Source organism: Pelodiscus sinensis, chromosome 7 (genome assembly GCF_052426305.1).
Source record: "Pelodiscus sinensis isolate ZL-2025 chromosome 7, ASM5242630v1, whole genome shotgun sequence".
NCBI classification, from domain to species: domain Eukaryota; kingdom Metazoa; phylum Chordata; order Testudines; family Trionychidae; genus Pelodiscus; species Pelodiscus sinensis.
Window position 1 is genome coordinate 68,385,697 of NC_143058.1, and position 15,959 is coordinate 68,401,655.

Sequence of the window (15,959 nt, forward strand, 5' to 3'; positions counted from 1 at the left end):
TCGCATCTGGCTCTGCTCTGGCCATGAGGGGGAGTGGGGACAAGGAGGGAGTGAGGCTTCCTAACACTGCCCCTGCTCCCAGCAAAAATTCTCAGCTCCTATTGACCAGAAGCAGAAATTGGCCAATGGGTGCTAAGAGATTTTTGCTGGGGGGGGAGTAACAGCATACAAATTCCATCTGGAATGGAAAACAAATGGCTTTTAAAAATGTGAACTGATGTGACACAGTCACGGGCAGTGACAGTCCGGATGCAGCCCACTGGCAGCCTCTTGCACATCTACGGTCTGCTGGAGTAGGCTTCTTAGCCTACCCATATGCTCCCCACATTGACTAGCTGAGGGACTTGCTCTAGGTCAGTGGTTTTCAACTTGTGGGGCTGGGGAACTTCAGTCTTAAGATTGCCAAAGGGGTCCACTCCTCCATTTGAAATTCTTTAGAGAGCTGCAAATGAGGAAAACTTGAAAACCACTCATGTTGCCTCTGCTCCCTCAGCTCACATGAACCACTTAGGCATGTGCAGGGCCAACCCACATTTTGGCACCTGAGGCGGGGAGCTTAAAGACACCCCAATGCCCTCTCCCTTGGGGCAAAACTTTGAAAGGTCTGAATTCTCTGGGTCCTAGTGGCGCTCCGCCTATAGTCTGGCACCTGAGGCAGTTGCCTCAGTTCGCCTCATGGTAAGGCCAGCCCTGGGCATGTGCACCTGACTCCATAGTTGCCACAAAACCTGCCCTTGTCCCAATGCAATAGATCTCCTCAGTTAGGCCACATGCAGACCTTCTACATCTCTTGCATGTAGAAAGAATTTCTGTTTATTGGTTAGTACAGCTAAATTGCAGTCATGCATTGTTAAGTTCTTCTGTGCATCACTGAAATTAACAGAGCTACAGCTGCTGCCACAAACAATGAATCTGGCCCTTAATGTTCACCACACTTCGAGACATTAATTCCACAACTGAATTCAACTGACATCACAAAACCAGGGAAAGTTCAATAACGCTTTCTCAAATGAAGATAAATTCCTTGCTACGCAGGGTTACCTTTATAGAGGTTAAACTGTAAAAATAACCTACCATGTGGTAAATGGCAATAGTATTAAAAATACCATTAAACTAGTCAGCTCTGTAAAATATTATCCGTTAGGTTGACTGGCAATTTCAGCTATAAAATTGGATGTTCGTTCCAGATGATGAAGTTATATCAAATGCTAGGTCATAATGCTGACCTGATGCTAAATCAGTAGCACAGCAACTTCTCACTATCAATCCAATACGTTGTTAAAACTATCGGTTTATTTTGGTATTACTGAACTTACTACCCCATACCACAAAAAGTGTGTGTGTGTGTGCTTTATAAAATTTCAGTATTTTTATTTACACTTTATAAAGGAGAAACTGAGACACGACCAACTTAGTCATGTCAACTATTCACTGACTCAGGCTGTCGCCTCAGTATTTCCCCACTAAACTGACAGGTAGCTCCAAATCAAATGTTCTTTATTACATAATAGCAATTAGTAAAAGACTTTTCCTTGAAGTAGTTTATTCCGGATTCAGTTTTCTCATTATGGTACTACAGACAAAGTAAAAGCTACAGAATGTGCCTCTCAAGCAGATTAGACACAAGAGAGTTACCATACTGACTTCATCAAAGTCTCTTCATCACTATTAATTTTTGTGTCCTTGTATTACACAGATGAACAGAACCTTGATAGGCTTGTGCACTGTCATTATAACTTGAGATCGCTGTTTCCCAATGACTTAAAGCAACGGCCCACAAATTCATCTGTTACTTCTTCTAAAGTCGCTGGCTTCCACTTTGGGACTTGGTCTTTGTCAATTAGCACTATCAAATGAAGTAGAAAGAGGTGATGTTATTAGCGTATTTTCTCAATCAAGAGGGCTTCAGATCACAGCAAGATAGTAGATTATACAATTGCTATCTTTAGTGTATATCCAAAGTAAAATCAATATGCAGTGCAGTGAATTTGGCTTCAGTAAAGGCTTAACTTTTTAATCTTTTGTGGATGTTCACTGAACAGATTCACACCCTTGTATGGCTTGACACTGGGAATATTCTGTTGCACCAGAAATCTCCATAACGATCCCATCCAATACAGCATTCACGGTGAGGGATAGTCAATACTATTTTCATGCAAGCCTTTAACTAGCCACCTGATGCTTAATCCTAACACATGTAGCCTATTTCCAGAAATGGGATGGCGGTGTAGGGCTCTACATGAAAAAGAATTATGAAATCTTTCTGTAAAATCTCACTTAAGAAAACTGCAGAGGGTAGAATCTCAGGTTCCTATGGGAATGTCATATAACCAAATAAAATAATAATGGAGAAAACAACATGGCAGGATATCCTTATAAGAAAATCAGCAGCAGTTGATTATAATTACTAATAGAGCGAGATAGCAGACATAACATTTCTCTGACAAATTATCATTGTAATATGTATATTCTGCATAATTTTGGATATACCCACCCCCAATGCTCTGTGTGTCTGGGCGTATAAAATCAATAATAAATAGCTTATACACAAAAATATAACCAAAAAAAAGATACAGAGATCCATTCCCAACAGACCAGGAAAAGAAATTGATCTTAATTAGGAAAAGAGAAGGCAAAACAATAAATTTAAATTCCATATGGACCTTTTGCATGCAGTTGGAGATGAGTTAATCAGAGGCTAATTATTGTTACAGATATGTCAGTAGAAGAGACTGTTAAATAATCAGGAAGAGACAGCCCCCATTAGAAAGGAACAATAAATAATATTGTGTTGGTCTGAAGAAAAAACTGAATGGAAGTTCAGGAAATCCTTGATGCCTTTCTACACAATTCAGAGAACTCTTAAATGATTTATGTAGCTCAATGATTTAACTGAATAAGTTATTGAAAAATAAAAGCCACATTTAAATTTTTGAAGTGTAGTCACATGAATAAGGTTCAAGAAAAGATGTTCTTTAGTTTTACTCTGCTCATATTGACTTGGGCTTTTTTTTTATTTTAAACACCAGTTATGAACTCAGACAATGGGCAGAAAAAGCCTTTTAACCTTGTTCCTGAAAGGTCAATGCTATGGCTTAGAGGATTTTTTTTTTTCAAATTAAAAGGCAATCTACTATACAGGTTTAAATGGAGCAGCTGTGCAGCTTCCAGGGCAGGGAAACAAATCAATGATTCTGCTGTTAAAATTCAAAGTGTGCGCTGATTCAATTTCCATCTCTTGAAACATGGTCATTGCCTCTAGATCATTCAAGCCAGACTTGTAACTTGTTCTGTGTGTTGCACACCAAAAAGCCTATTCTTCACACCACTCTACAGTCAAATCCATGTGTTATATGTACATATAAGGCCTGCTTATACTGGAGATAAAACAAAGTCTCAGAACATGGTACTTAACAAGTAGTATATGCCTTGGGCATTTACTCATTTATGTATTGAAGAGGAGATGGTTAATGTGGCCCCCAGAGGCCCTAGATCTGCTGCTGTAGGAAATATCTTCACTCTCTTGTCCTTTGGGAGACTGAAGTTAGACCTGAAAGGAATGTGTTAGGCTCAATGACCACACTTAACATGGCTGGAATGCTAACAGTGTTACTTATGGACATTTTTAACCATAGCTGAAACCAAATATGAATCAGACAGCTAGGGATTTAGACATGCAGAAACTCCAGTTTCCCTACAGCCTTTGACCTTGGAGATAACGGAGGCTATGTGTACAAGACAGCTTTCATCCAATAAACAGGAGATAAACAGAAACTAGGGATGTTAAATTTCAACTAATCAGCTAATCAAGTACTTGATGGATTTTCCATCGACTACTCAATTAGTCGATGGGGGGAGGGGGGGTGCTTGCTAACCCAGCTGCACTGCTGCCTATTAAATTTAGCAAGAGCGCTGTGGGGCTCTTGCTACGTTTAAAAGGCAGCAGCAAAACAGGGGGTCCTGACTGCTGCACCTCTGTCATTTAAAGGCTTAGGCGCAGCAGTCAGACTCGGTGCCATTGCAACTAATCACACCGACCATCCAATATCTTATCATTTGTTTTCATATAAGGCAAAGTCTTGTCCTCTAGGCTGCTGTTTGTGGTAACTTAGCAAATGGTTTCTTTTAACAGCAACCACGTAAGTATTATTCTAATCTTTTAAATTCACATATTATTCAACTAGGGCTTAATTCTGTGAGGTGCTGAGCATCTTCATGGAGTTGAGGGTGCTCAGCATCTTAAAAGATCAATCTGTTAAAGATTTGGGGATATCTCTCTATATCCCCAGATTTATTTAGCTATTAAAAATTACAATTTCTGACCTCCTCTCTCACACTACATGAGCACCTTATCTGCCAAGTGGTCTTAAGAGATTTCAGGAAGATTATCCAAAGTAAGGTAGAGGGGCAGCTTGGGGCCAAAATATGATTCAGAAAAACTGTTAAAATTCACAATTACATATTGCACAATGAAATGTGAATACTTTCTATTACCCTTAGGCCTAGTCTAGTTCTCAGATAATCATGTTATAACAGACACAAGAAAGAGATACTATGCAGCAAATGGACCTTTCCCAGCTGTTGCCCTTTAATGTTTGTTTCTCAATCCACTTACTGTGTGTTTACCTTGAACACTGAGACAAGTAATCTGTCATTGTCTTGCCCACTTCCTGGATAATTTTAATGACCTTGTGGCATTATAAATGGGAATCATGACTGCTGCTTGACTCTCTCAGCCTCTCAGTGAGGACTGCCGTTTTCCATACAGATCTCTCTGCGATGATGCATATTTCCCATACATTTAGAATATATTGTAGGAACAGCATCTTTGAAATTGCACTTTTCCTTATCTTGTTTGCTAGCACAAGAAGCCCTACCTGTCCTTTGGTATGATACGGTAAGGAGCCTGAGGTGCCTTTAGTACTTAACACTCTTCATCCACAGATCTTAAATTTCTTTACAAGGTATATAAGGACTATTAGTGCACGTTTACACTGCAGTGCAAAAGTCGAATTAAGTTACATAATTTCAGCTATGTCAATCGTGTAGCTGAAGTAGAAATAGCTTAATTCAGCTTTTGGTGCTGTCTACACAGCAGCAAGTCAAAGGAAGAACACTATTCCTTTGATTTCCCTTACTCCTTGCTAAATGAGGGTTACAGAAGTTGGAGTGAGAAGTTCTCCAGCTCGACATTATTTCATGCTGTGTAGATGTACTCTTGGAGAAAAGACAATATGTAAATTAATTAAATAAATTCTGAATTAAAAACTCATCTGAGTCACTCAAGGAGCCTTAACTAGATCTGCTGTTATCTACTTAGGAAACCATCTCTCTCTGTGTCTCATGCTAAGTGCATCAGCTCTTAAATAACCACCCGGAGTCCCATTTTACAGAGGAGACAATGACTGAGAGGCGTGCACGAGGTCATAAAGTGAATCAATGCTAGAGCTGGAAAGAGAACCTTAGTCTTGAGTCCCAGATCAAGCCACTAGACCAGGGGTGGGAGAACCTTTTTTGGGTCGGGGCTGCTGACATGCAGAAAAATTAGTTGAGGGCTACACACGTGAGAAACAAATAAAAACCCGCACCCCTCACCAGCGTGGGCTCCCCTCGGGCTGGATCCAGGCAAGCTGCCCCCAGACCTTAGGTTCCCCACCCCTGCACTAGACAAAGGCCCACCATTTGCTGCCACTTCCTTTCCTGCCTACTTAATAGTGAGAAATGGTTAAAAAAATTCAAAACTTTATGTACCCAGGAATGTTTTCAATGGTAATATTTATGTCATGATAATATATGAGACATTGCCAAAAATAGTACCTGTGCTAATGAATGAGGTTCCACGCTGAATCAATCAATATCTGTTAATAACTTAACTTTTGATTTTGCAAATCACTTTAGAGCTGCCTGACTGCCTACTACTCTGGCTGACACCAGAACTGAACTGAACGCGTAAGTGATGGCAGATCATACTTTACATCATCATTGCTCATTACTGCCAACACAGGATATATACCTTGTTCCTTTCAGATGAACTGGTGCAAATATTTTCATAGATCTGTGCTAGCAGTCAATGGTGCAAAGGGAATGTGTATAAAACACAAAGTACTTTATATTAACAAGAAAGCCTTTTTCTATTGTGTTACAACAGGCCAGCTGACAATCTACAGTGGCATGGATATAATGCAATGAGCAGGATAAATTAGTATACAGACCAGTATTCTCTAAAATGATGGTACTGGATATTACTGTCAAACAAGCCACTGCACTTTTACTTAGTATCGACAAATAAGCAACAAAGCAATGTGTTTTACCCACTCTTAACTTTAAGTGATCATTCTAGCGTGCATCCTTACCTGCTCGAACACCTTCATAGAAGTCATGGCCATGCTGAAAGACAGAGACGTGTAAAACAATGCACCCTTCTCTCACCGGAGGCCCCTTGCTTTTGAATCAAGTCCCTGTTATGGTAGCCCGTACCCCACTACATTTCCACTGCTCTCATCTTGTTCTCTTACTCTTCTTACACTGCTCTGAATGGCCTCACCTAACTGCTCCCCTGCTTCTTTCTTCACTTCTGGCTTTCGCACCTTCTTTCATGTTATACCCTGTGTTTGGAACAATCTTCTGAGTCCATCCACCCCATGCTCTCCTCCCATCCTATACTGATCCATCTTACTAACACAGCTCCACACTTCCAGTCATTTGAACTGCTGTCCTGTGCACTGGGGTTGATTGAATTATGGTCACATCATCCTTCCATAGCACACCACCTTGACTTTCCATTGAATGGGAGTTCCACACAAGGAGGGTCTACAAGATTGGTCTTTAGAGTGTAAGCTCCTCAGGGCAGAGCCCTTGTTTCATTTGATTTCTGGTGTGTTATGTGTATCACACTTTTCAGTTAAATTATTATGTTCTATCAAATCCTCACTGCATTTTTAAAAAAATGGAATGACATTACTCATTTGAGGAACAGAGTAACAATATTTTCATGTATGAACGAGGCAGGCTGCACATTTCCAAGGTCCATATGAAACAAAACTATCAATTCAAAAATAATATGTTTATATAGGCGTGACAAAAAGTGAGTATGTTAAAAATGCAGGCTTCCTGTCAGGAACCTTATGGGGTTTCACTCAGACAACCATGCTGCTGCACCAGAACTACTTCACCAAGCTAAGTACTGTACACTACTTATTTAATTTTCTATACTATAACTTCACCATATTTTTCTTAATAAACCACTGTTCCTTCTTATAACCTTGTTTTGTGGGCTTCCTTTTACCAGTTGCATAAGCAGGCACACAAATGGAAACTGTCATTTTGAATAAAGACACCGCTGCGCTACTGACAGTGATATCTTTGTCAGCTATATTGTTCATATAATTAGTATGGAACTGCAAGAGTCATCAACCAGCTCACTCTGTCTGGAAGCAGTAAGTGTACTATACATTGTTCTTACCATGCATGCCTGGCTCAGTCTGTATTCCATTGTTAGTACATCTTGCAAGTTCATGGATGCTCCTTCTCTAAGCTGTCTCAAAGTCATTTTTAAGGATGTAGGAGACATTTTATTAATTACCTGCGGAAGAAATTAAACTTTATTTTTTCTGTCTTCGATTTCTGGTTAAATGGTTTTTGAAAATGAAGACAGGTGGAAAGATATAAAACAACACTTGGCGATACTCTTAGCACTTCCATCCCTAAGCCTATCCTCTCCATTTCTATGTAACTCTTACATTCCACCCCACCACCGTGCTGCTGGACAAAATCATGTTAATTTGCCTGAAAATCTCTGTTATTCCACTTTCACTAACCTCTATCTACAGCATATAAATACAGCAGAGACCCCACACGTCTAAGAAGTAGCATATCTTATAAATGTGATCACCAGCAGGCTTCCAAGTGGCCTCAAAATTGCCCTTGCTGTGCCATAATCTTTTATTTTTCTCTTGTGCCTTGTTTTTCAACACTACAGTCCCTCTTTTAATGGAGAAAATTAGTCTGTCCTCTGAAGCCATGGCTCAATCACAAAACCAGCAACCCACTCCACACAGGGACCCCTGTGCCCAGATAGACCCTCTCTGTATATAACCTGAGTTCTCTGCAGGCACACATTCTACCTCCCATGTCCTCAACAAGTAGTTTTGCAGGACTGGGGCTCAAATCTAGACTAATTTGGTTTGTCAGTAGGACTTCCTGATTCACAGTAGGGTACATGAGAGCATGTGGCCTTTTATATCAGTTTCTTATGAACTATTACACATTTAAGAATTACAGGCGCAATTAAAAAACCTTTTAAAACTGATCATTATTTGCATCATCTGTAGGTACAAGAGATCTTGCAGGTAAGCTGCGGATACAGTATATAGGTTTTATTTAGCGCAACATTCAAAAAAACAGAGCTATGCAAGTTGGCTCAACATTTGAGTTTTCAAAAATGTATTTCTCCTTATACATATTTGCAAACTAATATGCAATTGGTTATGCACTGCTTCCACTAAAATTGGTATGCACTGCTTCCATTAAAAAAAGAAAACAATTGCAGAAGCCTATCACTCATGAGTAACTTTCAATTAAAAACAGACCAGCTGCCATATGGATGAAAAACCACAATAAAGTAATTAGAACTGAGCTCCAAAAATGTCACTAGGGAAGTAGAGGAATGTAAACAAGAGTTCTGGGTTTTGTAATTATGACAAACAGGAGATTAATACGAACATAAGAATGGCCATACTGGGTCAAACCAAAGGTCTATCTAGCCAAGTATCCTGTTCTCCGACACTGTCCAATGCCAGGTGCTTTAGAGGGAACAAGCAGAACAGGTAATCATCAGGTGATCCCTCCTGTCATCCATTCCTAGTTTCTACCAAACAGCAAAAACAGAGTTGGGAAAATTCCTGTCCATCTCAGCTAAAATCCATTCATGGACCTATCCTCCGTGAATTTATTTAGTTCTTTTTAAGGATGTTACAGCATAGTCATACAGAAGCAGCAAGGGGAGTGGAGGCAGGAGCCGGTGTTCATTAGAAGCCAGCTCCCTTCTCATGCCAGCTCCTAAATAGCTGCCTGCTCCGCCTCCCCACCTCCCACAGAGACAGCAGCCGGGGTGAGGAATGGGGGTAGCAGGGAGCCATCTGATCCCACAAAGCCATCTGATCCCCACTCCCGTACTGCTGCTTCTGATAGAGAGGCAGCAGCGCAGGAGGTGCGGGGGACAGGAGGGAACCAGTAAACATGGGAAACCAGTTTTCAAGCTGGCTCCTTGCGCATACCGACTCCCACTGATCCGACTCCCCTTCCACGGGAACCGGTGCTCATAGGGAGCCAGCTTTTAAGTCTCAGTGGGAGCCAACACACGCAGGGAACCGGCTTCAAAGCTGGCTCCCCACGTGTGCCAGCTTCTGTGAAGCCACCTGCTCCCGCCCCCCACCGCGCTGCTGCCTCTGAATCAGAGGCAGCAGCGTGGGTGAAGGGGAGCAGACAGGAGCATTTTGCGTATACCAGCTCCCTCTGAGGCGACTGCCCCTTGCCGCTGCCTCTGATACAGAGGCAGCAGGAAAGGGGAAAATGGGAGCCTGTGCCCTTCCCCGCCCCCCCGGCCTGTAAATGTCTATCCACTGAAAATTTCAGCAGATACATGTTTACACAAAAACACATGTTAACAGCCCTACTTCTTTTTTGAAACCTGTTATAATCTTGGCCTTCACAACATCCAGTGGAAAAGATTTCTACAGATTGACACTGTTTTTTAAAATCTTAAAACTGAAGAATTTTATGTCAGCATTAATAAAAGTTCCACACTGTTCATACCATAATAGTATGCTGTGATTTACAAAAGATTGTTTACTATTACAATGGGAAGTGGCAGATGGTAAGATTTACCTACTTATATTATGAATTAGGACATTAAACTCTTAACCCACAGACTGGAATAACAGATTTCCAGTCATCAAATCCAAGAAATTTTCTGGCTCCTCAGTGTTCTGATTTCTCATTCTCTCTCCTGCCAGATGACAGCTCCTAGAGTAATAACCTTGTTTGCCAGTTTACTAATGTCTACTAATTCAACTGCTGTGCAAGCAGTAGATCCTATAAATGTAACTAGTGAGTCAAGCTTTATCACTGTTTTGCCTGTACCTATTAGCTGATTTGAAAGTGGAGCTTTGAACGTGTATTTGGAAAAAAATACAGCCTGACTTGAACTGAAAACTTTTTCATAATTCCTTTAATCATCATGAGCCCATCACTGCTTTTTTGAACTGTAGTTTGTCTAACTCCTTCTCTGACCCACTCCAACTACAATTTGCTGTTCTTCAGATCTGTCCAGTGATTCTAATAAAGATCCCTACTTCCTTTCCCCCCCTTAATTCCCTTTTCCTGACCTCATTTCCAGTTAGAGCCCTTTACTCGTTTGCACAGTGGCAAACTCTTGTCTGATGCAGAAATCTTTGCTTATACCAGACTTGTGCCTAGGAGCTTCCTTGGGTGAAATGTGCAAAGTGCATTGTGGGGCACCACTGATCAAAGGAAGCACTGAAGCAGAAAAGATTTAAAAACAGCCGTTTACTATGCTAATGCACACAGAGGCTGCCAAAGAGGTTGGAGGTGGAGGGGGCACTGTTGCTATAAATCATGTAGAAGAAAGGGAAAGAAAGAGAAGCACAAAAGGTGGGTGTAATGCAGAAAAAATGAGTCACCAATGTATCTATAAATAAACTGATAGCATAAAGAGGAAGATCATATCTGGGAAAAAGACTGAAGAGGAACAGATTGCATTAGGAGAAAGAAACATGGGATGCAGATAAGATCTTTTAAAGGGCACTGCCACCCATTCCAGTTTTTATGCAATCTTTATTTCAGTGTAGCCGCCCAGCATACTGCAGGTTGGATTTGCAACAACATTAATGGTCGGTAATTAATCATCATACAGTGAGGGAAGTACGTGTAAGAAATTGAGTCCTCGAATACCAGACTGTTCACTTTTAGTGACATACTTTCAGTGAACTCCAGGCAAGCCACAAATAGGAACATGCTGCCTGGAGTCCGGCACCTAAGCTGTGTTTGAGCGAGAGGACTAGGTACCTGCTTCCCCATACATGAAACAATTCAAGAAGTGTGGTGCAGCTGGCTGCTGCCACCACCTTGCAATTATTAGCCTCCTCTGGCAGATGGGAAATTGAATCTGGGTCTTTCACTTCCCACGCTAGCGCTCTAACCACTTGGATAACAGCTGTGAGAGAGCACCCTCGCCCCATCGATTCTGAATGGACCTGATCCAGTGGGCATGCTAAAAGACCCCCCTACCAGAATGGCAACACAGATGGCTAAATGCCCGTCTTCTCCTGGTTTGCGAATCACTCTGGGCTTAGGCGGGAGATAAGTGTCCAGATACCTAAAGGGACACAACAGTGCAGTGCTCAGAGACAAAACATGGGTGCTGAGGGAACTTTTAGCTTGAAAAATGTAGGCAGTAAGATCAGAGCTGTATAGGACTTCGCAGGAGCTTTGGATCACAGTGATGCCCAAACTGGGACTGGGGTGCCTAAACCTGATACTTAGGTACCTGCATCTGGGGAGTGAACCCTAAGTACTTTTGTGGACACTACCCAAAGGTGTTTATTAATCTGAAGTTTCTCCTATTAACTCATTTTAGGTGCAACTGAAATCAAGGAATCAAAGCTATGCTCCCCTGTATGAATGAGTAATAGGTGGTACTTTTTTTCTTTTTCAAATTATTCAACTTTTTTCAAGCTCTCCTTCCTCCCAAGTAGGTAAAATATTAAACTCCAGACTGCTCTATCAGGACAACATAATCTTTGCTGGGTTTCTAAGCCTAAAAAGGAAAGTTCTGGTGTCTAATGTGGCACTTCCCCCTTAGAACAGAGAGGAGATATTGCTGGCTTGCTAAAAGTCAACTCTATTCATCTGAGATGAACTCATAAGGTTTATTTTGGTTGAACTACACATGGCAATAAAAAAAATGCTGCCCTATCCAACAGAGTAAAGGAAAACAATGTAAAGAGAACTGTATAGCTACATTTTTCTGTTGGCCCATCAGGAATTATTCTGCTGAAATGCTGATGGGAACTTTGTACATTCTGGTGCCGTAAATGTCAAGTTTTGGGGAGGGCTGTGTGTATTTTCTTTGCTGCTTTTATCATTAATTACTGTGATCCAACAAACCCTGTTGCCAGCTTTGTCCTCATATTCATTCTGCTGATACCATTATTGGACCTAACCAACTGAGTTATAAGATCAAGAACACATATTCCTGCTCATCCAGAAATATAATTTATGCTATCATGTGCCGAAAGTGTCCGTCTGCTATGTACATTGGACAAACGTCTCAGACACTTCGCCAAAGAATCAATGCCCACAAAACATTCCAAGACCATCTATTTTAGAAACATATCCAATCTTGAGATTTTTTTTTTAAATGGTCACTGAAGGAAAATCCACCACAACCCTTCTTCCAATGATTAATTACTCTTACCATTGAAAAATTTGGAGAAGTTCAATGGCCTTTGATGTGTGAGTAATTTTATGTTTGCTAGATTAGAGACCATTATCAATTATTTGTTCTCCACAGACATGATCAAGTGACTCTTTAACCTTCTTTTTAGTAAATTAATAGATTCAGTCTCTGAGTTTTTTAATACTTTAATCATTCTTTTGGCTCTTCTCTAAAGAGTCTCCAATTCCTCAACATCCTTCTTGAACTGTGAACACCAGCACTGGACACAGTATTCAAGTAGTGGTCAAATCATGGCCCAATACAAAAGTAAAGTAACCTCTTTTTCCACTTGAGATTTCCCTGTTTAGGCATCCAAAGATGGCATTACCCTTTTGGCCATACCTAGTGTGCTGGGAACTCATATTCACCTGACTATCCATTGGGTCCTCAACATTATTTTCAGAGCAACTGCATCCCAGGATAGTCCCCCATCCTGTAACTATGGCTGCATTCTTTGCTCCAAACTGTACATTTACATTTGGCTGTATTAAGATGCATATTGTTGGCTTGTCTTCAGTTACCAAGTGACCCAGATTATTCTGTGTACGAACTTTTCTTTGTTTACAATTTTAATTTACCAATATACAAATAACTCAAACACAAGAAGTGTGTATTTATTCCTGTATACCTGAACAAATTAAAATGTATCTAAACTATTTGTAATATGCTACAGTAGGGAAATGCTGGTCCCACTGAAACAGATGGCAAAACCCCATGGTTTTCAAAAGGGCCAGGATTTCACATACCATATCAGAATTTGAATATATGGGTGAAATTGTGATCCTGTTGACCTTAGGTGGTAGGATTGCTACTGAGTTCAAGATGGCCAGGATTTCAACCACTAAATTAATTTACAAGCCTCTAGTCATCCCTTCAAACTTCAAGAAATCTATGAAAGGTTTGTCTAAAAAAAACCCCATCATTCAAAGATGGTTTGTCTTCAAGAACAATGAAATGATAGCCAACTGTGGTGAGAATCTAGCCTGCTACGTCTTAAACTGTCCATGTGCAGCCTGCTGATGCATGGTAGCAGTTCATTAATGCACTCTGAACTAGTCCTGTTTCAAAGGGTCCTTGCTGGCACAAGGACAAATGCATATAAACTAGCCATTAATAAGTTTAGGGTTGAATTTTTCTAATAATCAGAGGGAGGCTCTGGAATAGCCTTCCAAAGGGAATGTGGGCAAAAATCTGTTTCAAGACTGAATTTACTAAGTTTTAGGGAGGAGATGTTATGATGAGGTTGTCTTTGATGGCATATGGCCCATCAGTGGCAGTTAGTAGCAAATGTCTCCAACAGTGAGGAGATGGGACACTTGTGGGGAGCTTCTGTGTTACTACAAAGAAGTGCCTGATTGGTTGGTCTTGCCCACATGCTCAGTATGTAACAGGGAAGTCAGATAGCATGTAATTTAAGTCGTGTAACTGCATAAAATCTTAGCGGTTTCACAAGTATTCAATAGTCCCCAGGTCTGGGGCCAGTAAACAGTGTGCTCCTGGCCCCACTCCTGGGATCCTCATGCCATCCCATGCTGCTGTCTCTGTATCAGAAGCAGCAGTGTAGGGTGGCAGGCGGGAGCCAGTCTGCCAGGGGAGCCAATTTAAAAACCATCTCCCCATGCAAACCAGCTGCCCTGCACTGCTGCTTCTGATACACCGGCAGTAGCACGTGGCAGCAGCAGCCTCTGTCCAGGGGTCTGAGCTTCCCATGGACAGAGGCTGGCTCATAGCAGCAGCCCCTATCCGCAGGGAACTCGGCCCCCCCGTGGACAGGACTGATGCTGGGGGGGGGGACAGGGAGGGGAGAGGTGGCACCGTGGAACTGGTGGTGGGAAAAACCAGCTTTTAAGCTGATCTCCCCCGCCAACCCTGCCTCTGTAGGAGGCAGCAAGGGGGGGGGGCGTGTCTGCAGAGCCAGCATGCACGGGCAGCCTGTTTGATAGCTGGCTCCCCACGTGTATCAGCTCCAGTCTGTCCCCTCACCCTCTGCACTGCTGCCTCTTTATTAGAGGCAGCAGTGTGGAGGTGGTGGGGGAAGGTAGATCCAGTACTTGTGGGGGAGCCTGCTTAAAGCCATCTCCTTACAGGTATCGGCTCCCACTTCCCCCCACTTACTGCTTCTGTATCAGAGGCAGCAAGGGGGGGAGGTGTGCGTAGTCAACAGGATTAACTGATAAATCTAGGCTTATCGGTTAATCGTGTAGTCAACTATATATTGACCTCCCAAGTGTATAATTGCCATATTTACATGTAAAGGAAATCTCCATCAGGGAAGAGTGGCAGAGACTGTGGCAGGGAGGAGGGTTAATCTCCCTTTGCACCATGGAGAACGTATTGGTTTGAACTAGAGTAAGTGGTGTGTTCTGTCACCTGAAGTCCTCACGTCTGGATTTAAAGACTTTCATAACGCAGGCAGAAGTTATGGATCCATTACTGAAGTGGATGAGTTAGGTTCTGTGGACTGCACTGTGCAAGGTGATCGGATTAATTGATCATGATGGTGCTTTCTGGCCTTAGCCTATGAGAATCCGTCAGAGATTAAAGGTTTTTCTTTAAAAAGATAGACGCTGCCCCTCTTCCTCTCCTGGGGGGTTCTTTCTCCCTGAACCCTGCCTTGGCTGGCTGGGTGTCAATGCTCCTCACAATTATTCAGCAGTGAGTGGCTGCAGGGGAGGGGATCCTGAAGTATGAAACATTGGAGGGACACATCTACACTGCAATTAGATTCCTGTGTCTGGCCCATGCCAGCTGACTTGAGCCCAGGCTGCAATAGGGCTTTTTTACTACAGAGTGGACTTCTGGGCAGGACCCGAAAGAACCCAGAGTTCCAGCTGCAGCCGGAGCCTGAAAGTCTAAACTGCAGTTAAACAGCCCTGCTGTAGCCTGGGCTGAAGTCAGCTGGCATGGGCTAGCCACAGGGGTCTAACTGTAATCTAGACATACTCAGGGAGAAATACAGGGGCATGGTGGGCCCAGAAGGAGGCTGTAAGAAAGATCTGACAGGCTGAGGTAGGAAGGAGTCCAGGGGGATGGGTAGCACAGGGTGGATCTGAATTAACAGACCTTGGGCTCGTCTACATTGGCCCCTTTTCCGAAAGGGGCATGCTAATTTTTCAGATCGTAATAGGGAAATCCGCGGGGGATTTAAATATCCCCCGCGGCATTTAAATAAAAATGTCCGCCGCTTTTTTCCGGCTTTTAGAAAAGCCGGAAAAGAGCGTCTACACTGGCCCCGATCCGGCCCGATCCTCCGGAAAAAAGCCCTTTTCCAGAGGATCTCTTATTCCTACTTTGCTTATTCCTGCTCCGCTGCCGGCTTCCCCGCGGGTTTGCAAAGCCGAGGGGGGGGCTCGGGCAGCGGGGCACCTCAGGCATGCCTGGGCTGCTCCGCTGCCGGCTTCCCCGGGGCTTTGCAAAGCCGCGGGGGAGCCGGCAGCGGGAC

General features: G+C 42.5%; 1 protein-coding gene across 2 annotated transcripts in view; it reads right to left on the bottom strand.

Moving 5' to 3' along the window:
- Positions 1–1,480: 1,480 nt before the first annotated feature.
- The window catches only part of HIBCH (3-hydroxyisobutyryl-CoA hydrolase), an 80,052-nt gene continuing 65,573 nt past the window's right edge, over positions 1,481–15,959 (bottom strand). The window contains exons 12-14 of one of the 2 annotated variants that reach the window (XM_006113317.5): positions 7,463–7,582; positions 6,354–6,387; positions 1,481–1,846 (exon numbers count right to left, since the gene is read on the bottom strand). In XM_006113317.5, coding sequence (XP_006113379.3) covers positions 1,731–1,846; positions 6,354–6,387; positions 7,463–7,582 — 270 coding nt within the window. In that variant the 3' untranslated portion in view covers positions 1,481–1,730. The other variant, XM_014568603.4, reaches the window with a different exon arrangement.